The sequence below is a fragment of the Crocodylus porosus genome, unplaced genomic scaffold (genome assembly GCF_001723895.1).
Source record: "Crocodylus porosus isolate Cpor-Errol unplaced genomic scaffold, CroPor_comp1, whole genome shotgun sequence".
In the NCBI taxonomy this organism is placed as follows: Eukaryota; Metazoa; Chordata; order Crocodylia; family Crocodylidae; genus Crocodylus; species Crocodylus porosus.
Genome location: NW_017728886.1, coordinates 240,675,774 through 240,698,749, shown reverse-complemented (window position 1 = coordinate 240,698,749; position 22,976 = coordinate 240,675,774). Strand labels below are relative to the sequence as shown.

At 40.9% G+C, this 22,976-nt stretch overlaps 1 protein-coding gene across 1 annotated transcript in view; it reads left to right on the top strand.

Annotated features, from left to right (window-relative positions):
* Window positions 1-19,175, top strand: part of EIF3E (eukaryotic translation initiation factor 3 subunit E) — a 51,263-nt gene extending 32,088 nt beyond the window's left edge. The window contains exons 9-13 of the mRNA XM_019551881.1: window positions 488-589; window positions 3,877-3,986; window positions 15,880-15,982; window positions 16,549-16,683; window positions 19,014-19,175. Coding sequence (XP_019407426.1) covers window positions 488-589; window positions 3,877-3,986; window positions 15,880-15,982; window positions 16,549-16,683; window positions 19,014-19,052 — 489 coding nt within the window. The 3' untranslated portion in view covers window positions 19,053-19,175. The remainder of the gene's footprint in view (window positions 1-487; window positions 590-3,876; window positions 3,987-15,879; window positions 15,983-16,548; window positions 16,684-19,013) is intronic.
* The last annotated feature ends 3,801 nt before the right edge of the window (window positions 19,176-22,976 follow it).

Below are 22,976 nucleotides of genomic sequence, written 5' to 3'. Positions count from 1 at the left end.
GTCTTGATCAGTGTTTGAATTCCTTAGTCTTTCTTTATAGTAAAGATTTGGCCTCAAAATCAACTTATGGCTTACTGCTGTACAAAGCCTTACACTTTAGACATTTGTAAATAGTTATATGTCTTATTATTATTATTATTATTAACAGTAAGCCAAGTCACACATGGTAGCAAAATAGCTAGAGGCTTGTAATGGATTTTAAAACACTAAAGCTTGAGCTTAATTAACTGCATATGCAAAAAGAAAATTTAATTTTAGTCTGTTCGGTGTAAATATTAAGAGTTCAGTTTGTTTAATGATATTTTAAATTGTTAATTTTTAAAAGATGCATAGATATTTCACCTTAAATTGGAAATAAATTGTTAACATGTACTATTTTTAAGAAATGGGAAATGTGATGTCTCTTGATGTTATGAGTGTTACAGAGTACTCCTGAAGATTTTTTTTTTTTCAGGAAACTAATATTTTTAAATTACTTCTTTCACAGGAATCCTATACATACGGGGACCCTATTACAGAGTTTGTAGAATGCTTATATGTTAATTTTGATTTTGATGGTGCCCAGAAGAAACTCAGAGAGTGTGAATCGGTAAGGTGTTTGTATTAACTTGTGTAGATTAGAGTTTTGTAAGTTACAGCTGTGGGCAGCATGAGTGTCCTGAACATGGTCATAGTTTCTTTTAACAGATTTGATCTTTAGTATTTTTTTTTTTTTACACATATATCAACTCCGATATGATTTGGAACCGTATTTAAACACTTGCTGGTACGGTTTTTATTCCAACATTTTTTTCATGGAGTGAAAGAGATTCTCAGTAGTTAATCATTGATTTTTTTTTTTTTTTTTTCCTTCCTTCCTTCCCAACATGACACCCAGGCCTTCCCATCAGAATTGATTATGCTGTTAAGTCAGAACCATGGAGGAAAGCATAGTTTAGTGATATCACCCAAGTAAAGTCTTCCATATGGCATGGTCTCTCTATTTCCCCTGAAGACTTTAGGAACCAATCTTTCATTTAATTTCTTCAGAAGTACAACTACCCCATTCTCTTTTTTAATCCTGGTGTGAATGTCTGTCTTGCCGTAAGGGTGGAATTATTTTTTCCAAAGTATTTAAATCATGAAAAATATACATGTTTGCAATATTCAGTTTTCAAGCTAATTGCCAGCAACAAAGATGGCTGTCTCTTTCACAGTCCCTTTAAATTTTGGAGGGCTTTCTTTTCTCCTCTTCCCTGCAAATAATGTGAAAGAAAAGTAATAAATAGTAATAAATAAAAAAAAAAAAAAAGGTGGATACCAAATGAGTTAGGCAGGGGGAAATTATTTTGCTCATGACAGAACATGCTGTCTAAACAAATTAGTGTCAGTTTTCTCACACCAAAGAAGAACATCAGAAGGGACTGATAGGCGTGTGGAGCAAACAGTTGTGGCGTGTGGAGGAAGATCAGAGTATAGCTAAACAACAGCTCTCAAGCCTTATCTGTGCTGAAGAGGCTTTATGTGAGAGAACTTAACACGCTTCGGTATAGCAGAGATTGCTGTGTGGAATTAACTGACCAGATATAATTTTGTGTTTTAAGTATGGATTGTCTTTGTGAGCAGTGTTAGCAGAGCTGTTTAACACTAGTTACAATGTTCTAAGCAAGGTTTTACTGGTATGGGAATGGGAACAGATCAGCATTTCTCAAACCTTGTGGACCTATGCCTTACTGTAGTAAAGTTGGCCACTTTGGTCATTACTGCTCATTTCCTTCCCTCACTTCCTTCTAACCTTGCCCAAAATTTGGGAAACTCTGGCTTAGATGGTGTGAACCCCTAGAACAGGGGTGGACAATCATTGAGTTTTGACAAGCCATTGAGTGCAGTATGACAGGCAGCCAGGGGCGGATAAATATTAATTTTCTAATTTTTTTAGGGGCACCGGAGGCCAGATAGAATGGTCTGGTGGGCTTCATCTGGCCCAAGGGCTGCATTTTGCCCACCCTTGCCCTAGAACCAGAAGTGCACAACTGAGACCTGATTTGGATGTTGGTCTTCTGATCAGAAGCTTGTGCGTGTGTAGATGAAAAGCCCAGATTCAAATCTCTAAGCAGGCATTTAGTTATTCTTATCAGAGGCTGCTGGCAGACGTTAGGGCAGTTGTGGGGAATTTTGTGCCCCATCCCCAGAATTTAAGCAACCTGTCATCAGAGACATGCCTGGCAGGTTGTTTGATTTTTGGGGATTGGACAAAAAAAATTCTCAGACACCAATCTTGCTGCCTTGGCTTGCAACTCTCCAATGAGATATGAAGTTAATTGCATTTGGTATTTGTGCCATGTGGTGTAGTTACTGAAACCGAAGTGTTTTATTTACTTGCATTAAAATTAGCCCTCCAAAACTTGGATGTATGTCGTAAGCAGGGAAGCTTATTCTGTGCCAGAGTGGAAGCAGGGGGACGCTGGCTGCTTGGGATTGTGCTTCTCCTGCCCAACATGCAGCAGGGAGTTGAGTTCACTTCAGTGTCTGAGCTAAAGATTTAACCCTCTCGCAGCTGCTGCCAAATTGGCAGTAGCTTTTGCTTGAGCAGCCAAAAGCTCCTGTAAGATTAAAGCTCTGGCTTTTGCCTGATTGACCAAGCAACAGTAAGTGAACTGAAGCATAGTCTCTTCCCCTGTGTAGTCACAGCATGTGGTCAGTTTTCAGCAACAACTCTGGAAAAATCTTTCTTCATTCTGCCTTCCTGAAACAAGGAGCATATCTTATTTGAAGATGTGGGGTATGTGAAAAAATATGGTATACATCTTTGCTATTCATAGTTGTCTTTGCTTTTCCATTAGTTTAATATGGACAACAATTTTATTTTAATATTTTGTTTGTAATATAAGCTATTTATGCAGATCCCAGTGTGAAAAGATTTCTGTACTATGTTGCTGCCAAGAGTAATTCTTAAAGATATCTGATATAATTATATCTATAGATAGAACAGAAGCAATGATTAATAAGCCAGAGATCTTGTAATGAATTATCAGGGGTTATGGAATATAACATAATTTACACTATAGTGTTTCAGTAATTTCCCTGTTAGAAATATAAGTTCAGGTTCTGGAACAAGCTGTTCTCATTCTAAGTTAGTTTTAATATTAGTGATTTTAGTATTTAGCTGCAAAATTAAATTTATTGCCTAGTTATCAATGCAGACCAGCTGTGATAATACTTGAAACACTGTACTTTTTAATTAACGTTTCAAATGTCACATTGCTAATAACTTGAACAGCAGTGAAAATTCCTATGACTTCTATTTTAACTTATTATCATAATACTGCTGGGAATATGTAAATATTGTTCCAACTCAGTGAAGAAAGAAATGTTGATCTATGCACTGATGAATTTACTCCTGATACCATAAGGGCTAATGGAGCTTTGGAAGAGTGAGCTGAAATCTGTTCTGGTTTCCATGTTAACTGAATTGTTAAGCCCGTTGTACTTTTCACTTTGTCTCAAATCGCACATGTATAAGTATAAAAGTTGCAATGAGAGAGAAAGGAAATAGGATTTTTATTCCTTTTGAAAGGAAGTAGGATCTTAAGACACCAAACAGCATTTAATAGAATCTTTTAAGAATGCAGTAGAATCTTAAAAACTGTTGCACCAATCTGACCATTAATGGATCTGACTGGTAAAAATTGCACTCATGCTATGACAGGATAATCAGGTTTTAGCAAATGATCCTCTGAAAACTTTATCTTCTTATTAATGTATAACACTTAAGGTGTGTTTTAAAATATTACAGAAATTGCTGCAAAAATGCCAATTTAGTTACAGGCAGTCTTTTAAAAAAGCGTGAGCATAATATGGAAACAATCTATTTTATCTTTTTCACTCTTGTTACAGGTCCTCGTGAATGACTTTTTCTTAGTGGCTTGCCTCGAGGACTTCATTGAAAATGCTCGCCTTTTTATATTTGAGACCTTCTGTCGCATTCATCAGTGTATCAGTATTAGGTAAGAAAATAGTTTGTGATCCATTAGTTTTATGAAGGGTGCTACATGGTGGTATGTTTTAATATTCACATCTTTACTCCTGTAACAGTGCACTATTACCTACATCTAATTTGGGAAACCTGATGAAAGCCTTCTTCTTACCTTCACCATTGCAGGCCTTGCCACTTCTGCCAGCTGTGCAGAAGTGCCCAGTCTCCTTTGTCTGGAACATTCTTATTACTTAGAAGTTTAAATCTTCACTTCCCTGTAGCACAGGTGCATGGCACAAGACATGATTGTGGGATTGTGCATTAGATCCCATTACGCCTTGTTGCTGGTGTAGTGGCAAGTAGTCTGCACTGGCAAGAAGCAGGTTCTCATGTCTGGGCACCCCCTCAAAGGGGGCTTCCAGCTGCAGGGGCCATGTGCAACCGGGACAGAGTCCCATGCCTGATGGGGCTCTTAGTCTTGGTGCTGTGTGTGGTCCCCAGTTTCAAGCATCCACAGCCTCGGTGATCACAAGTGCCATAATCCTCCAGCCCTGGGGTTTCACACTCTGCATGTTTCACCCTTGCGGCTGAGAGCCCAGTCAGCTGACAGGGTCCCAGCCTCAAGGGAGATCCTGCTACATGTGCAAATTAAAGCTCAATAATAACCAGCTATAAATTAATACACAGGTTTGAGGTCTGACTCCATAACTTATTGGAGCTTTGTATCATGTGGTAGGTACTCTGCACGTGTAGCTGGTCTTAGGTAATTGAGTAGTTAATCAGGTAATTGTACAGTACCTGTAACATGTAGAGGAGGCCCTAGAGATGTTAATATCTTAGAATTTTCCTAGATACCTAGATTTGTGTGTTGCACTGCTAGAAAATGCAGGAAAACTTCCAGAACTTTCCTTTAGTTACTAAATCCTCTGCCATGATCTGTCAGTATAATGTGCCATATCAGTTGTTATAGTATGGTCTTAAGAGAGACATTGATGTGTCCAGCATTCTCTTCCTACTTTGAATCTAATCTCTAGTCCTTTCAACCCTACAACTACTAGGCTGTGGGCTGAAGGCTGATGCTAACCTAATTATAACCACATCGTGGGCAGCTTGAATTAAGTTACACAGTTGAGACTTAATCTCATATGTAGGACATTCATAAGTGGAAGTTTTCAGGAATATTAAGGTTTTCTTCAAAATATATTGGTATATACCATATTTACTTAATTCTGAGAAAATAATTTTCCCTCCACTTAGTGTGGGATGGGAGGGTGTCCCTTATATCTTGGAATAAAGTACAAGGCAGTTGTGGGGAGGGGAACACAGGGCAGCAGTTATGAGTTGTAGCCAGAGTTGCAGTTGCAGCTGTAGGTGCTGTTCCTCACCAGAGGCTCTGGTCCCCTGCTGCCCCTCCTCCCCTATATCCCCCAACCCTGCAGCCTCCTGCCTGTCCTCGTCCTCTCCCCCTGCCCCCTGTTGCTCAACCTTACTCCCGTGCTAGTGGGCTCTGTCCCTACTGCAGCCCAGGGCATGGCGCAAGTGTTTGCTCTGGTACTGTAGTAGCAGCAGCAGCTAAGGGCCCAGAGCAAATGCATTGCTCCATGCCCCAGGCTGCAGAGGAGACAGAGACTGCTGAAGGAAGAGTAAATTGTGCAGAGGGGCAGGACAAAGCCTGCAGGATGGGTAGCGAGGGGTCAGATACTGTGAGATTAAGACAGGGCAGGCATGGGGGGTTGGGGAGAGTGGCAGGTAGTAGGGAAAAAACCAGGGGGCAAGGGCCAGGAGTCATGCCCCAAAGTCTTCCCTGCCTCCCGACCTCTACTGCGTGACCCTTGCTACTGCTTTTCCTGCTGCACCAGGTAGGAGGTGTGAATGTAAGATGACCCTCCAATAATGAGATTTTATGCATGGAAAATTAACATATATATACATTTCCAGGTATTTCTATTGGACCTAATTATTGGGGGCTATTCTAAATTCAGAGTCATCTTAGATTCAGGTAAATAGACGATAATGAATATATTGTTTTGTCACCAGTTTTTAGCATAAATTAGAATTAAAATTATTAATTATCTACTAGAAACTTACTTTTCTGTAGTGGAATGGTGTTAAACTAGTCAACTATTCTATAAGACAGTGTTTTTCAACCTGTGGGTCACAACCCAAATGTGGGTTGCAAGAAGATTTCAGAGGGTCAGAAGCCACAGGTTGGAAAATGCTGATCCCAGGAAAGCAATGAGACTGCAGCAGGGCAGAGTGGCAGCAGGAAGGCGCTTGCCCCTTCCAGCAAGGGAGGGGGACAGGAGAATACTATAGGTTATAATTTCTCTTATTCCCACACTCACAATTTGAATTACTTTTTTTCACACAATTTCGTATGTGGATTTTAGTTCCAAACAGCAAGATACGTATTTTATGATATATAATCTCTGAAGTTGCTTCATGGATTGATCAGTTAGGGTGATTTTTTTTTTTTTTTAAAAAGCAAGTTTGCCATTTCATTTGTACAATTTAAGAATTTCTTCTCCTACAAGTGAATAATGTTCTTCTGCATGAGAACTCCTTGCCTGAAGTACAGGACTGGTGGTGATAATGATCAATATACATAACAAGTTTGAAAACAGTTAATGGACAATCTGCTTTTCTCTATAGTAAATACAAAATAAAGGCCTTCCTTTTTAAAAAAGAAAAAAACCTATTTACATCTGTTAGACAGCTGACATTTTCCAAAGGATGCAGTTACTCCATTATTTATATCTTAAATTTTACTTCCTAAATTATCCTGTGATTAGTTTGTTTGAAACACTGGGCCTAATGAGGATTAGTAGATTAAGTTAGTTCAGAATGTGAGTTGATTGGCTTGAAATGTCTGTAATTAATATCTGCGTTTTTAATTGCCAATTTTTCTCTCTAGTTCCCCCCTCTCCTCCCCCCCCCCCTTTTTATCCTTTCTGCAAAGAAACCTGTTTTATTTGGAGTTTGTTCTAGATGTCTTAAATATCTTGAAGCCATTGTTTTATATCTGAGGACAGGGTATGAAGTAAACTTTGTTTAAGCAAGGGAGGAAACAGGTTTTTGATTCCTCACTAAAATGAGCAACGGCTGTTGGTTTTAAGACACAGAAGTAAATCAGATGATCTAAAGAGTTGCATCTGAAGTTGTCCTAACAAGTGTTGAATGTATAATTAGATAAAATTCCTTTAATTACTCATATGAGCACTTTTAAAAACAATTGTAACATAGAACACGATGATCTTACAGAAGCAGTTGCTGTGTATTTTTGTGAATGGCTTAAATTTGGGGGACAGCAGTGTTTTCTGGGAGAGGGCTGGAATGACCCAGCTCTCAGCTAAGGAAGACAGACGCTAGTACGGGGGCGGACAATTATTTTGGCTAGAAAGCCACTTAAAGAGTTATGGTGAGCTGTTGAGGGCCTGTGGCCCCGCCCCTTGATGATTGCCCTGCCCCTGGTCAGCATCTTGGGACTGGAAGTCCTGCCTGTCTAACCGCTGAGCTTTGCCATGGTAACCCCCTCCCCTTTGCCCCCAGAAGTAGTCCTTTTGGGAAGGCGGTTTGCCATCTTGGAACCCAAAAAGAAAAAATCCAAACAAATTATATACTAAACATCAAATATCCATAATAACATATTTTAATTTTATTTAAAAATATATTTTTGTCCTGATTTGTGTGTTTGTGCTGTGTATATGGAATCACCTCTATAATAGGTCAAAATAAAATCTTACTCCTGCATATTGCAGGGGTGTGGAGGAGTGCGTGTAGTGGGGTACATGCATGTAGCAGTGAGTGGTGGCTTCCCCCCAGAGGTGCAGGGCTTTGTGTGGGGGCAGGTGGGGGGTGTGGTGTTTGTGGGGTCTGTGATTGTGAGTGGGGGAGGGTGTGGGTATAGGGCAGGTTTTGAGGGTATGGTGGGGTGTGCATGGAAGCCTGTGCACACGCACAGTACTGGCAGGGACCCGCATGTGCAGCTCTGACCCAGCAGGCCCCTCCCCTGCTCCAGGCTCACCCATCTGGGCTGAGCTGCAGCAGCAGCAGCAGTGGCGCCAGGCAGAAACTGTTGCTCAGCCCTGGGGGGGGAGCGGCACCTCCTTGCTGCTGCTGGGCAGTTCTCACTGCAGCCACCTGGAGTCTGTGCCCTAGTCAGCTGCCCTGCATCTCCATCACTGCTGCTTCTGGGCTGCCCAGTGCAGCAGCGGTGGCAGAGCAGCTACAGGGCGGCCCAATTGGCTGCAGTGAGAACTGCCTGGTGGTGCCGAGGGGAAGGGGCCACTTTCCCCGTTAGACAGGCAGTCCAGCTACAGAGGTGCTCCAGCTCCGCTGTGTGCCCAGGGGCTGGCAGGGCACGCCATGGTTGGGTAGTGCCTTGGCTAGACGGAACCCAGTGTGGGCTGCACAAAGCCCCACCGTGGGTCAGATCCGGTCCACAGGCCATAGTTTACCCACCCCTGCACTAGGACACAGCTGCCTGTGCTGCTTCTCCCTGCTACCTATTTGTGGCACCACATAGGGACAGCTTCCCATTTCACTGAAGGTCCAGGTATGGTCAACTGTGACATGGCACAGGGAGACCAGATAGAGCTTCTGCTGCCAGACGTTGTTGAGGACACAGTTATTCAGGCCAGATCCAAAAGTTCTGTGGGCTGTAGATTGCTGACTCCTAGTTTAAATACATCACATCAAGCAAACTCCCCTCTCTGGATCTCTTGGACCTTGCTTATCTAGCAGGCAACAATCCTTCTAGATCGTTCTGTATGCATGAGAGGTCATCAGGGCCTTTGCAGGAGTATGGAGGAGTGGAAACTGCCCAGATTGTCTGTTTCTTCCCTTTAGGCCCATTGAGGCAGAATCCAAAGACTAAACCAAGTTCAGATTTTTGGTGTCTCCATGGCTATAGTTATAAGTGTGCAAAGGAATCAAACCCAGGTCACCCATGTGACAGACAAGGAATCTACCACTGAACCACAACAGCAGGTCTTGCTCATTTAAATACTTCACCTTCAGTGTTACTGAAGTTTTGGGGGGGTGGTGTTTAAACCACAGTTTCTGTTGAATTCCTGGGTCTGTTAGTCCATTCACAGAAGTATTGGATTTTTGTTTTTTTTGATAGTTTTTAAATTTGCAAACATGCTTTTTAAAAAAATATATGACTTCTTCTATAGCGTTTGTTTCATTTACACTGAGCATTTACAGCTGATCAAGAATTCTGTGCTTTCACTTGAAGTTGTTCTAAGTAAAACAGATGGTGCATATTGCTTTGTTGTTGCTTGAATTGTAAGCACATTTTAATGCTTTGAATCTAAGTTACATTGTTGTCATTAAATGTTTAGAGGCAGCTTTTAAATTTTTGTATTAAAGGCTGCCAGAGAGATGTCTGCAAGTTTCAACATTTTCATTGGGGTACAGTGTAAGATTCCTGACCATAGGAGTAGAAGTGTTACGTGATCTTATTAGGAACCTATGTTTCCTAAGGAGTCTAGGTTTTTTGACTAATTTGGCAGCTATGTAGTCAGATTCACTCTCCATTTTTTTTAGTTACATAATGGAAAAAGTGGTTATAAACATGCATGTACCTGCAAGTGTATTTTAGCTACATATATCTGGTGTTGATTTTTTTTTTTTCCCCACACATGTCCTGAATGTAAAAATAATTGTTAGCTTTTAAACCAGAAATAAGCTTGCTTTTGGCATGTAGATAGTATAGATATACTACTCCAGGGGCAGGCAATTTATTTGGGCTTGCAGGTCACAATAGACAGTTTTGGGGAACTGTCACGGGCTGATCAGCACCCTCCTTCTTCCCCCTTGCTGCCCACCTTGCAACAGCCTGGAACCTGCGCGCCCTGCAACTTGTCACTGCCACCAGTATCCAGCAGCAACTGAGTACACAACCCCAGCCTGCCCCACACCCACTCCAGATTCGCCCTGGCCAGAGTGGACCCGTTCTGGATGGGCTGGGACCTATGCACACAGCCCCTGACCTGGGCTCACTCCATGCCTGCTGTGAATGTGCCTACCCATGATGAGCAGTGGTGGCTGCCAGACAGAAGTTGCTGCTGGGCATAGGGGAAAAGTGTCTGGTTCCCCCTCGCTGCTGTTAGGTCCTTCTTGCTACAGTTGCTTGGAGCCTGCACCCAGGCTGCCTTGCGGCAGCAGCTTCTGCCTATAAATATATATTGTATGTTTTAAAGACCATGTAATATGTAACAGTGCATCATTTAGCCAGAAGTCTTTCACGTAAGTGGCAGAACTATAGATTGGCAAACTGAAAAAAGTATTTTTTTATGTTAAATATTTTGTAGCATTCACCTCTTATCCAAATTTTATTGTTTAGCTGGTTTTTGTATGGGAGCTATACCTCTGACTCATGCCTTGAAATATGTTTCAAAAGCCCTATGAGTTCGGTTTGTTTTCTATCCCTCCTTTCAGGCAATGAGTGTTCATTCTTATTTCTTGGATTTATTTTTTCAGGCTTTTAACATCTCTTAGTTACCTTAATTACCCATATAGAATTATGCAGCCAGATAGTTAAAATTACTTTTTTGCAATGTGGTCCATAAATCCATTAAACCACAGGTGGGCACTTATTTGGGCCAGAGGGCCAGTCACATAGTTTCAGTGAGCTGTCACGAATCAGGTAAGCTCCCCCTACCCCCCAACAGCTTGCCAAAACTCCCTTTAGGGGTGGGCAAAATGCAGACTGTGGGCCAGAAGCAGCCCGCCAGGCCATTCTATCCAGCTCACAGGGCTCCTAAAAAATTTAGAAAATTAATGTTTATCTGGGCCAGGCTGGGCAGCTGGGATGGGGTCACAGGCAGGCAGGAGGAACAGGGTGGGTAGGTAGAGCTGTGATCGCGGGGCTGTGTGAGGCTTGGGCCCAGACCAGAGCCACCTTCCATTGCCTACATGCCCCTGTGATGGGCAGCGGTGTACGGAGATCACAGTTCTACCCCGGCCCCACACTCATCAACCTCACCACCCCATGATCCTGGGATCTCCATGAATCACCCTCACCACCCCATGATCCTGGGATCTCCATGAAGGCCATCTGGGACCCTCATGGCTGGGCAGACAGGATGGGGCTGCAGGATGTGCTGTGTCCAGGAACAGGACAGCTGGGCAGGGCCTGGGCCTGAGCCCAGAGCTGAGCCACAATCCGCTCCTTGCACACCCCTGCCCACAGAACTGTTGCCCATTGCAGGGATATATGGGCAGCATATCACAGCTCTGCCCCAGACCCTGGCCCTGTGCAGCCCCCAAATCGCAGCTCCACCTGCTCGTCCAATTTCCGGACACCTCTCCCTGCCTGTCCACAGCCCTATCCCACCTGCCCAGCGATATGCCCTGCCCAGCAGCAAGTGTGGGGTGGATGGGCCAGGGTGCCCAGGCAGCAGGGCCGAGTCCAGTAGCAGTGGCAGGCAAAAGGAGCTACTGGGGCTGCCAGGAAGCGAGTCCTACTGCTGTTCCACCCCCACCCCAGTATATGCCCTGGGGGTGGTGGGAATGGCTGCACGCTCCACTTCTTGTCCTGGGTGGAGCCATGGCACCTGCTACGGGCTGGACAAAATCCCTTGGCAGGCTGGATTCAGCTCACAGGCTGCATTTTGCCCACCCTTGCAGTAAACTCTTCCTGCTATTTCTAGTTACTTAATATGTTCTCTGTCTCAGTAGTTTCTCTACAACAGATAATTGAACTGCATGTGAATAGCTTTGCAGGATAGTGATAACTGGGATCTGTAGGATTTCATTCCTCCCCCTCTCCTCTTTTCCCCTCAATATCAAGTCACCCCATTAGACCGAATAAACTAAAATTAAAATGAGTTTAATAGTGAGTTGGTGTTTCGTTTGAAAATGTTGTTCATCTGTGGTAAAAACATAACAGATCTTTCTGTTGGAGAGGAAAGCCACGCAGGTTCCAAAGAAACCATCATTCCAAGACTGTGCTTGAGAAAAGGCCATTTAAGGAAACTGTTACTTTAGGCACTCATTCTTCACTAGATATTTAGGTTCTAATTCAGGAAAGTATTTTTAAGTTTAAAGTGCTTTCCTGTTTCACATAGTGCAGTGTCGGTTTGTTGTTAAACCTTTAAGAAATGCAGGCTCAGTAATTACCATCTTCACAGTAAGTGGCAAGATTAACTAAAGCATCACCAACCTAATGGACTGTGCTACAGTATATAATAATTTTACTTAGTTTTTGCAACCTTTCAAAATGTAGTTATCCATCTTAGACTTCTGGTTAGGTATGAATTGGTAGGGATCTACCTGCAAGATAACTCAGCCATGCCTTCCATTTTTAAACAAAATCTTGTACAAATTGTGCATTTAAGTTTTGTCAGTACTGTAACCCCAAAACTGAAATATTGAAAAGAGAGAGGTTGTGTTTAAGAAGATATGGTTAGTGTGAGAATAAAATGATACTGTTAAGAAAAAAGTTTTTAAGTACTGCTAAAGCAAGGAAAAAGTGAATTGCAAAAATAAATAGGGTGAGGAGGAACTTTGGCCTATATCTCTGATATCGCAAGTTTTACTTTTGGGTCAGAAACTACAGATAAAAGCAATTGGATATTACCCAAGCTTGGAGGTTGATAGAAAGATGACATAAGTTCCCAAAATGAGGCAGGTGCTGGCAGGAAGTACACACAGTTTATTGGAAAACCACAGAAATGCCAAGTGCAGGAATTATGCCCAGAGCAAAGAGTGCCTGTTTCACTAAGTGAAATTACATGCATTTCTTTCTGCTTTTTTTTTTTCCTTTCAGAATGAGGATTTGCAAGTATAAACTGAGTATAATGCATCATCTTTAGATCAGTGATGTAATTGTCATGGATCTTTTATGTCACAAACGCTGAAGTTTTAGGAACAAGTGTCATGATACAGCACATCAAAGCAAATTACCAGCTGCATGGTGCTTAATCAGTAATTAAATTAATGTGAAAAACTTCCACAAATCAGTTATCTAATTTTATCCAAATCCAGCTAGCATTCAGGAAAAGGAAAACCAGCTCAGATGTCTCTTTATAGTATTAGTTGCTCTCATGTTCTGGTGAAATTATTTAGGTGCCTAATCTTATTTAATGCTTTTAGGTTTCTAAAATACATAGTCATGATATAATGAAGCTATTTAATAACTGTTGGCATTGAGCTCTCTAATTTATAAAATATTTGGATAACTGTGTGAGAACTAAAAATAGCAGATTTTAAATGGTGTATCAATGAATAGTGTATTAAATATTAATGATGGTATATAGCCTTCTTGGTTTCTAATGTGTTGAGAACTTGGGATTTCATTTTACAGTGAATGTGATAGCAGTAATAACTAGAGCTCACCAGCAAGTATTGAATTAGTTGTATAGAACAGTTCCTCATACTTTTCTTTATTTATTTGTAGCAGAGAAAATAAGTACAGGTTATTGGTGCTGATAAGCAGGGATCAGGATTTTCCATTTCTCATGGGAAAAAAACCGCAGGTGTATGTGTGTGGTATTTCATTTTAATTGTAAATTCTGGGGTTTGGGTTAGATTTTTTGTGATTTATTTATTTTTTTTTTTTTTTTTTTTTTTAAACAGAAAAAACCAGGATCTCTGCTGACAAGTGAATCAAAACATGTTGGGAATTGTAGCATTTCCACATGTGTTAATCAGTTCTATTTCTCTGAAACAGCTACATCAGTAGTAAGCATTTTCTGTCTGTTTTTGAGCTAAATATTGAGGTGATTTTTGCAGAGGGCATACAGTAGAACTAGATCGCTTGTTCACAACTGGTTGCTGAGTAAAAGACTAGATACACAACTGCTCTGAGCACATCCCATGAAACTGCACCATTTGAAGTAAAATCTTCAGCACCTCTAGAGCACCTCTGTGGTCCTGCATAGCAGTTTATAACCCCGACACTGTTTGTCAGCCCCCCTCTTTAGAGGGTCCAGCAGAACTTAACCACAGAAACTGTCTGGGATCTGTTCTTAGTTCTTAATTGGAACAAATGCTAACAGTCTCATTAACCATTTGGCATTTAAAATTTTTCTTATAGCCAAGAGTAAATCGGAATGCTAGATGCTGAGTAACTGTTAAAGAGGTGCTCTTAAGAATGTGGCTATATAATTTGATGGCTTGCACGCTGTGATATGAAAACGTAAGATTTCCATCGATGCAAGTTACTACAAAGCTTTCTTCACTGGTAGCAGGATGCACTAAAGCCTTATTGCTCCTGTAGCAGTTTTAGGCCATTATCTCCCTTGTTGCCATAGTATCCTGGCATTCTTTGACAAACAGCGTCTGGTTGCTATAAAGGCTCTTGAAGCCACAGACAGGTGGTACACATTCAGTTACACTGTTGGCCTGGCTTGGTACATACCAGTCCCAAGATGGGTAAGGAGGTGGGTTAAAGTCTTAAGTGAATCCCCTTCTGCCCCCCTCCTCCCCACTCTATCACTTCTTTTTCTGATCTGGGATCAACTTATTGTTCAGGAATTGGACCTAATAATACCCCACAAAAATATAGTGTACTCTGGATAATTGTCAAAGTTTAATACCAGTATGTTCAATGTGAATTATATGGAGACCTAAATTAAGGACACAGAAGTGATAATTTTCATTCGATCTGGCCACAGAAAGCAGTCTATAGCCGTGACTAAATAAGCGCATGGCTGCAGACCACTTTAAAAATGGCTAATTGGGCAAAAATCTGAATCCTCCTTGCATGAGGGTGCAAATGAAGATGTTTCAGGACATAGCATCTTCTGTAACTTGCGTCTGCACTGCCTCCCAGCCTGTTGCTGTTTTCAGAATGGGAGGGGGGAAAGGGAGCGGAGGGAGTTGGTTTGGGGTTTTTTCAGTCCCCACTGGAGGGTGAGGTTGGGTATATTGGAGCCCCCCTGACGTGGGGGAGGAGGCTCCAGTTCACCCACCCCATCCTCCAATGCTAGCTGAGGAACCCCTAAAAGAAGCTTCCTCTGCTCCCTTTCCTCCCTCCCGTTCTGAAAACAGAGAGAGGTTGGGAGAGAGGAGGGGCCGTTGCTAGGGGAAACGGGCTGCAGGCTCTCAGCCAGTAGCTAGACCCTCCCTGCTGGAAACAACAGTGAGCTTCTGTTTGGTCTGGGGGACCCTTGTAACTCAGAACGCATCCTCAGTAACAGCAGGGAGCTGCACTCCTGTCTCCCCCTTAAGTTGCTAAATAGTATAGGTTAGATCCACTGGAACCAGTGGATCTCGATCCACCAACAGATCTTGGAGCCTCTTGTGGTAGATCTCGGCGCCTCTTGGAGTCGATCCAGAGCTGAGGTGTGGGGGGGGCTGAGTGCTTGCATGCATGCATACGTGTGCCTCGGCCTAGCAGGCCAGTCTGTGGAGGAGGGAAGGGGTGGGGGCTACATTGAGGTCCCCATGGTGAGAGACGGTGCCACAGAGGGAGGAGCAGGGGGAAGTTTAGTGGGCCCCCAGCTGGGTGGGACTTACTTGCTGGGGAGGCGGGACCCCAAATAATTTTTTCTCCCTCTGCCTCAATCTGCCCCCCTTCCCTCCCCACAGATTTACCACTGGGTTTGCAGTAGAGGCGGTGAGTGGTAGATGATCTCCTACCTTAAAAAGTTGTAGACCACTGGGTTAGATGAAAGGACTCAAATATAGTTCTGTTATATGTGTAACTGGGTACTTGCTGAAACATACTGATCCAGTTGAAAGTTTTATCTGTTCTTCTGTGACAAAATATACATCATATAGAATTCCAAATATGAAATCGGGGCAGAATCATTCTTGTTGCGGCTGACTTGGTAACTTTTTTAATTACTTAAAATAATCAACTGACTCCCAGTATGAGACGCTGCTTTTTGTGACACAGTATGACATCAGAACAGCTAGATTGATACCATTTTAAGAAGTGTGCTTGATCTTTTTTCCCCCCTCCTCTTTAGCATGTTGGCAGACAAACTAAATATGACCCCTGAAGAAGCAGAACGGTGGATTGTCAATCTGATTCGAAATGCAAGGCTGGATGCCAAGATTGATTCAAAATTGGTAAGTTTAATACCTGTTTGTATCAGAGTCCAGCTGATTTTGCTTAGTGACGATTACCTTGTTAATGGTCGCTAACAGTAAGTTCTAGCATTCTCCTGAGTATCTTATGTTTTGCCTATTGATTCTAAGTAGCTGTATGTCTTGGTTATAATATCATACAGTTTTTTCTGTAATCTTAATTTTACATACGTTAATTTTGTTATCTTTTAATTCTTCAGATGTAATTTTAATGTAGGTTGTTGAACAATGTGATGGCCCTATGCTTTGTTTAGGGTCAGTTCTAAAATTATAACACCATATTGATTTTGGTGGCAGTTGAAAAATGAGAAAAACTAACTTACTCAAATCAGGCCATTTGGCTAGAAGTCTAGCCCTGTGCACTTTGACCCTCTCTCTCTATTTCAGAGAGTAGAGTTAAGGATATGTATGACATTTAATTTTTACATTTTTTCACACTCCTGATAATTATTTTGTGTGTTTGATAGAAAAAGGCATAAACTGTTATGATTCATTCCAGTGAAGCTGTTTGTTACAGGAAGGATTTTTTTTTCCTATTTAATTTCTAGGGCCACGTAGTTATGGGTAACAATGCAATCTCACCCTATCAGCAAGTGATTGAAAAGACCAAAAGCCTGTCGTTTCGGAGTCAGATGTTGGCTATGAATATTGAGAAAAAACTGAACCAGAGCGGCAGGTCTGAGGTAGGTACAAATTTTGTGTTTCTGTTTTTCACATCTTTATTTAACTTCAAGAGATAACAAGACACTGGTTGGTCCCTATTCTCAATGATACTTATTTCTCTTTCTGGATACATTTAAAAGTACAGTTGTCCTTGCATCTTTGCTCTATGTTTCTTCTAACTTCTTTGCTCTTCCCAAATTTCCCTGTTTCCATTGTCTTCTGGTCCTTTTACCAGTTAATGATGCCTTTTGCTACTTCAAAAGGGAATGGGCAATTATTTAAATTGATTCCTAATAGGTAGCATGTACAGAAGCAGCCATATAACTATAGAGAAGGGGAGCTGTGTTTATGCCATACTAAGGTGACTATACAGAAGAAGTAAACAAGGGCAAGGACTCGTAGCATGTCAGTACTAACTGTGTTTATGCTGTAAATCAGGAGTGGGAAATTACTTTGGGCAGAGGGCCGCTTACTGAGTTTCAGCAAGCCATTGAAGGCCACATGAGAGGCAGCCCAGGGCAGATGCATATTAATTTTCTAAATTTTTTTAGGGGCCCCACAGGCCAGATAGAATGCCCTGGTGGGCCGCATCCAGCCCCCGGGCCGCATTTTGTCCACCCCTGCTCTAATTGGAGGCTAATTCTCTCTCAGTAGCTTGCCTTCTGTTGAGAGTTCTAGTGAAATGCAGAGTCTGTAGGCAAGCAGTTAGTAGAGAACAACTAATACACTAAATTTCCACCCCCATTTAGCTTGTAGTGACTTATTTGTGTGTCCAGACTGTATGCTGGCAAGAGCTGATCCTTGGCTATTATAATAGAGATCCTGGTTTTTGAGTAAACCTTGCTCTCACTTCATGATTAATCATCATTTAGGTGAACTATCTGGGATCCATTGATCTGCAGGTAGAGATGCACTTGGAGAGAAGATGAATGGAAATGAGGACAAATAGGACGTGTTTGAATATTATAGTTTAACTCCTACGCAGATGCAGGATTTGCTGTTTGTAGACCTCCTCTTTAATACCTCCAATGAAGAAGATTCTAAAACTTTCCTAGGCAGCTTGTTCTTATTAAGCATAACAGGATACTAGTTTTTCCTGGAATTTGCTGTAGTTTAAACTCTCTGCTATGTGTCCTGCCCTCTGTGACAAGGGAGAATGATGTTTCTTCTTCATCTTTTAAAATATTTGAAAACTACCTATCGTGTTCCCTCTCCCCTTTTATAGCCTTTCCTCCAAGCTAAACATGCCTAATTCTTTTTTTACAGCCTTTTTTTGACAACTTGCTTTCCAAAACAGTAATCTTTGCTCACCTCTGGACCTTCTCCAGTTTCTCTCTGTCCTCTGGTGTCCAAAACTGGGCACAGTATTCCTGCTGAGGCCTAATCAGCACTGATTTTAGAACAGTACTGTCCTCTCAAATGTATTGTATTCATTGCTTTGGGCAACACAGCACCACTGTGTTGACATATGATTCTTTTCCCAGGCTTATATTGCATGCATTATCCACCATAATCCAGATCTTACTTGGGGGCTAGTTGTTCTCTTTTTTTCTTCCCTGTGAATAAGTAGCTACATAAAAAATAAATAAATAAATAAAAATCTTAAAACTTAATTAGCATTAATTTAATTAAAGTGTAGAAGTTGTAATGAGCTCAACCACATGTTTAGTATAACCTAAGTGAAAATAAATGAATGGTTAAACTTACTGTTAATGGAAAAATTATCTGCCTTTTGGCCTACCTCTCCGTTCCCAGAGCACCTCCTGTAATACAAAGAATAAAAGGCATAAGACTGTACAAGGTTCTTTACCTGTAACAAACATGTAATATCACTAAGATTTCAAAAATAAATGTTTTAAGCTAAATCAAAAAAATGTAAAATAGCAGAACTTAGCATTGGCTTTCATTGCTGTCCTTAAAATATTGAAGAAAAATGTTTAGCAAGCTACTTTGAAGTAGCTTACTATTTTGAGGGAAGTCATAAAGAAGTCTAGTAGTTCAGTTTTATAAAAGTTTCTCCATCTGCCAAAATACATGTTGTATATTTGTATTTTAAAATTCTAGGACTGAGTTAAGAAATACTAGGCTTTTTTCTGCATCTTTGAACCAAAGGGAGGTTTGTGTCTACTTGATTGACTTGAGGTTAACATAGGAAATATTCTAACCAGCCTTTACTTTTAAATATGTTGTACAATGTGAGCAAATAACTGTACACTTGTTAACAGATACAAGGAGCTTGCTTTTTAACTGTCTTGTCTTGAACAAAGTTTCAGCATGGTTACAGATTTGTTTTATTAACTGTTGTTTTCTCTCTCTTGATTATCCTTAAATTTGTTTTATACATTTTTAGGCACCTAACTGGGCTACTCAAGACTCTGGCTTCTACTGAAATACTTCTGAGCTGGCTGGGATTAAAATTTCATTTTATAAAAGCTTATGAAAGATGTATACCTTTTTGAAAAAGGTAAAAATTTGTTTGAAGCAAAAAAGATTTGAATAAATTTGGCTACTTTTAACTGTGTGTCTTGTCATTTGAATTAGTAGATAATTAACCATAATGCTTGATTAGAGCATGGTGTTAATTGTTCCTCACTGGACCATGATATCTTCTGGCATAGTATCAACTCAGCTATTCTGTCCTTTACACATCTAAATAAAACATGTGTGGAGACGATGTTTATTGTGTATTTAATACACATGTGGAGAAAACACTGTTTTCAGCAATCCTGCACTTGTAACATTTTATAAAATGGAGCTGTGATTGTTTTTGCTCCAGTGAACACAGTGTTGTTCCTTTTCTAATGCAGCTGAAGTATGCAGAGATCCTTGAAAATAAAGTGAAATTTAGTTAATGTAATCTGTGCAAATAGTGTTGTTCTGTTCTTTTCTAATGACTAATTTAATATAAAAAAAAATTGTTTGCTACAGCCTTTGAAAAAGTGTCTTGAACTTTAGATTCTATGATCCAGAGTTGATGGTTTCGGTCCTTCCAAGTTTCCCATTGAGGACTTGCAGATAAGCACTGGGGTTTGGGATGAGGTTGAATCCAATCCGCTAAGTGCATAAGGCAGATATCGATTTTCACCAGCCTTTCCTGACCTAGGCAGGTTTCTCAAATTTGTTCAGGTTGTTAACTTGTAAAGTTGCTCCTTCAGCTCTTAATGTGTCATGAAGTTCAACTTCTCTTTGCTTTGTCTTGGTGTTACTGAAATGGGCCTCTTTACATTGGCCCTAGTTTAAGAATGCTAGATAAGTTAACCTTCTCGCCTGTAGTATGTGCACAGATGTTGGTCACTTTGCCCACTTGTCTGACCACTTTTATGCTGAATGTCTGGGGAAGGCACCCACATTGAAACCCTTCGATTTCCTTTGAGTAGACTTGTTGCTTTTCCATGACTGATCCACACAGAAGTATTCTTGGAATATGCTGCTGAAGATTTGCAGCTTAATGCTAAAGATGATGATGTTAACTTCCATATTGGCATGAGTTTCTTGAAAGCAGTGTTGCCTTACCAGTTGTTGTTGCATCACAAATCTGCCATGTAATCATCAGTATAATGGAAGGTGCTGTTTAGGTAAGCGAACTCCTAACCTCACCTTTTGAGTATTGCTGTACCTTCTAAAATGATGAAATCGAGGTCATGCTGCTTTTTTCATAACTCTGGTTTTAACACCACAAAGCTGCATTTCAGCACTAACTGCTAGTCCTATCTGCAGGTGATAGAACTATTAGATTATTAGATTCTAACTAGACTATTGGTCTTGCTTTACTTAATAAAATGAAGTGAAGGTAAACCGGTAATTGTACTGATGACTACATTAAAGTGAGACAGGATGTCAGCAAGTCCAATCTCCAAGCATAAAATATCCTCATAAAATTGTAGTTTGTGCCAAAGATCCATTGCATAACAAACTCAATGACAACACCAACGAGAATAAGACATACCTTTATTTGTGTCCAGGAGTAACGTCAAACCAGACAGTTTCTGGTTGGAGATCACATAATATTTGCTGTCTTCATAAGGACTCCAGCTAACCTTACTAGGGAATCCACAGTTTTCTCATGTTTTCTTCAGAGACCTTCTGTCTGCACTGTCAAAAGCTTCCTGAAAATGTATGAAATATTTAAATGAGCTGTAGTTGTCATTCATTGGTTTGTCTGACAATATTTCACAGTCTAAGGATCTATCAATTGCCTGAACAGCTTGATGGGTTGAGTGAAAGTTTCGATGGAGTCAAAGGTAATATTTTTGGTTCTTTACCATGCTATCTAGCTATAACCAATTTTTTTTGCTTCTTATGGGCAAATTTTCCTATGAGAAGATATTGGCAACATTCCACAAGTTGTTCTCCTCTGATACTTTGTGTAGGCCATTAATACCACATCGTGCATAATGTGGGACTCTAGCAATGAAATCCTGACTGATGCTATAAAATGTCTTTTGTTTAAATCATGCTCATTTGTAGGGTATAGTACTGGATAATCCTCATTTTCACACAGGGTGTCTGAAATCTCATATAAATTATTCTACTAACTAATTTTCTTTGGCTCTCTGTGCTGGAAGATGAGATGCAGATCATATAAAACTTAAAGAAAATTATGATCTGTTCTGGAACCCCAGCCTGAAGAGTCACCTTGATCTTTAACATCACTACACAAAGATTATCAATATTTCACTGTAATTTTCTAACTTGTAGCTGCATACAGGCATGCATTCCAAACTCAAGAGGTAATGTGCAGTAGTCCTGGAGCAGCAGACCTGCTCCTGCTCCAGATCTTTGTTCATACTTGAGACACTGCTCACTGATTTACACAGATCTGAGGTTGCAGTTGACAAGATCTTTCCTCTCTTTTCATAAAACGATTATCTATTGCATGGTGAAGATCTGGATAGCTGGAAGACTGATTGTCTAGCTGCTGCTTTTCAACTTGTCTGTACTGGATGGCCCTGTCATGTATAAAATTCCCATCTGCATAATTCCGCAAAGGCTCATAAGCAGCTCTGCCACAGCAAAGTACTTGTATCACGCGGAGCTAGTTTGGTGGGGGCAGCAGCAAACAAGGAAAAGGGTTTGTAGGTTTAAAATCATGAGCTCCTAGGTTCTGAGATAAACTGGTTGTAACGCACGCACTCATTTCATCAGCAACTAAAAGGTTTAGAAACCACAATCAGCATAATTTACATTTTAATATGGAAACTGTAACCTGTCTCTGTGGAGGATCACTGGACATTTTTGCTTCTTCAGAAAAACAAAACTCAATTATTATAGACATTTAGTCCAAAAGGAAGATCAAGCGATCAGAATATGAATGAAGGTTTGGGTACAGGATCTAGTGTTCAACTTTCTGAAACTGAGATTGAGATGACCAAGGAAGAACATGTAAATACTCTTCAAGATCTCACACATTACATGCTTATGCTGCATCTTTCTGCCAAAGATCTCAGCACACCATATTAGGGTAAAGGAAGATTTGAAGCCTACCCTGCTAGAATGGAATACCTTTTTTTTTTGTTCAAGATACTTGGCACAGTTAAGAATTTTCAAGGTGGAAATGACAGGAGTTTATGATCTTTTGTAGGAAGGCAGATTATAGGAACCAGAACGTACTGACCAAATAAAACCTAGCATTTACATGTAGCTATATAGGGTCAGGGGTGTTAAAGCAATAAACATATTGATAGGTTAGTGAAAATCAGAAAATACATTGAATCTTTTGACAAAAATCTGGCAAAGGGTTATGGTGAGGGCTTTGCTCTAGTTGAAATAATAGGTCAGTAAATCAAAAAAGTCACTTCCTCCATTTACCTTTTATTCTCACTGTTGAAACTAACTTACTGTATGTTCCACTAGACATGTTTCCTTGTTTTTTACTATTGTTTTCATTGACTGTCAGTATAAAGTTGCCTTTATAAAGCAAACAAAAAAACCTTAGCCTAGCGGTCTGCAGACTTTTGACAGAGCAGGCTGTAGCTTGTGACCTGGATGTAGCTGCAGACCAGAAGTCTGTCCCCTTCCTCCTAGCAGCCAGCTGCCTGCACTAAACCTCCCCCTTAGACCCAGGGAAATGCCAATACAATACAGCAGAATAACAGGCTCTCTGCAGCTGAGCACAGCACAGCTTCATGCCACCAATTTTTTCCTTTTGTGGGCTAGATCCAGCCTGCAGGTTGTAAGTTATTGGGCCTTGGCCATTTCCCTTGTAGCCCTAAAAGGCATTAATCTCGGTCCTGACCAAGGAACAGACAGGAAAAATGCAACGGTGGTTTTGGAACAGAAATACTGACTGACAGAACACAGGGAAAGTGAAATC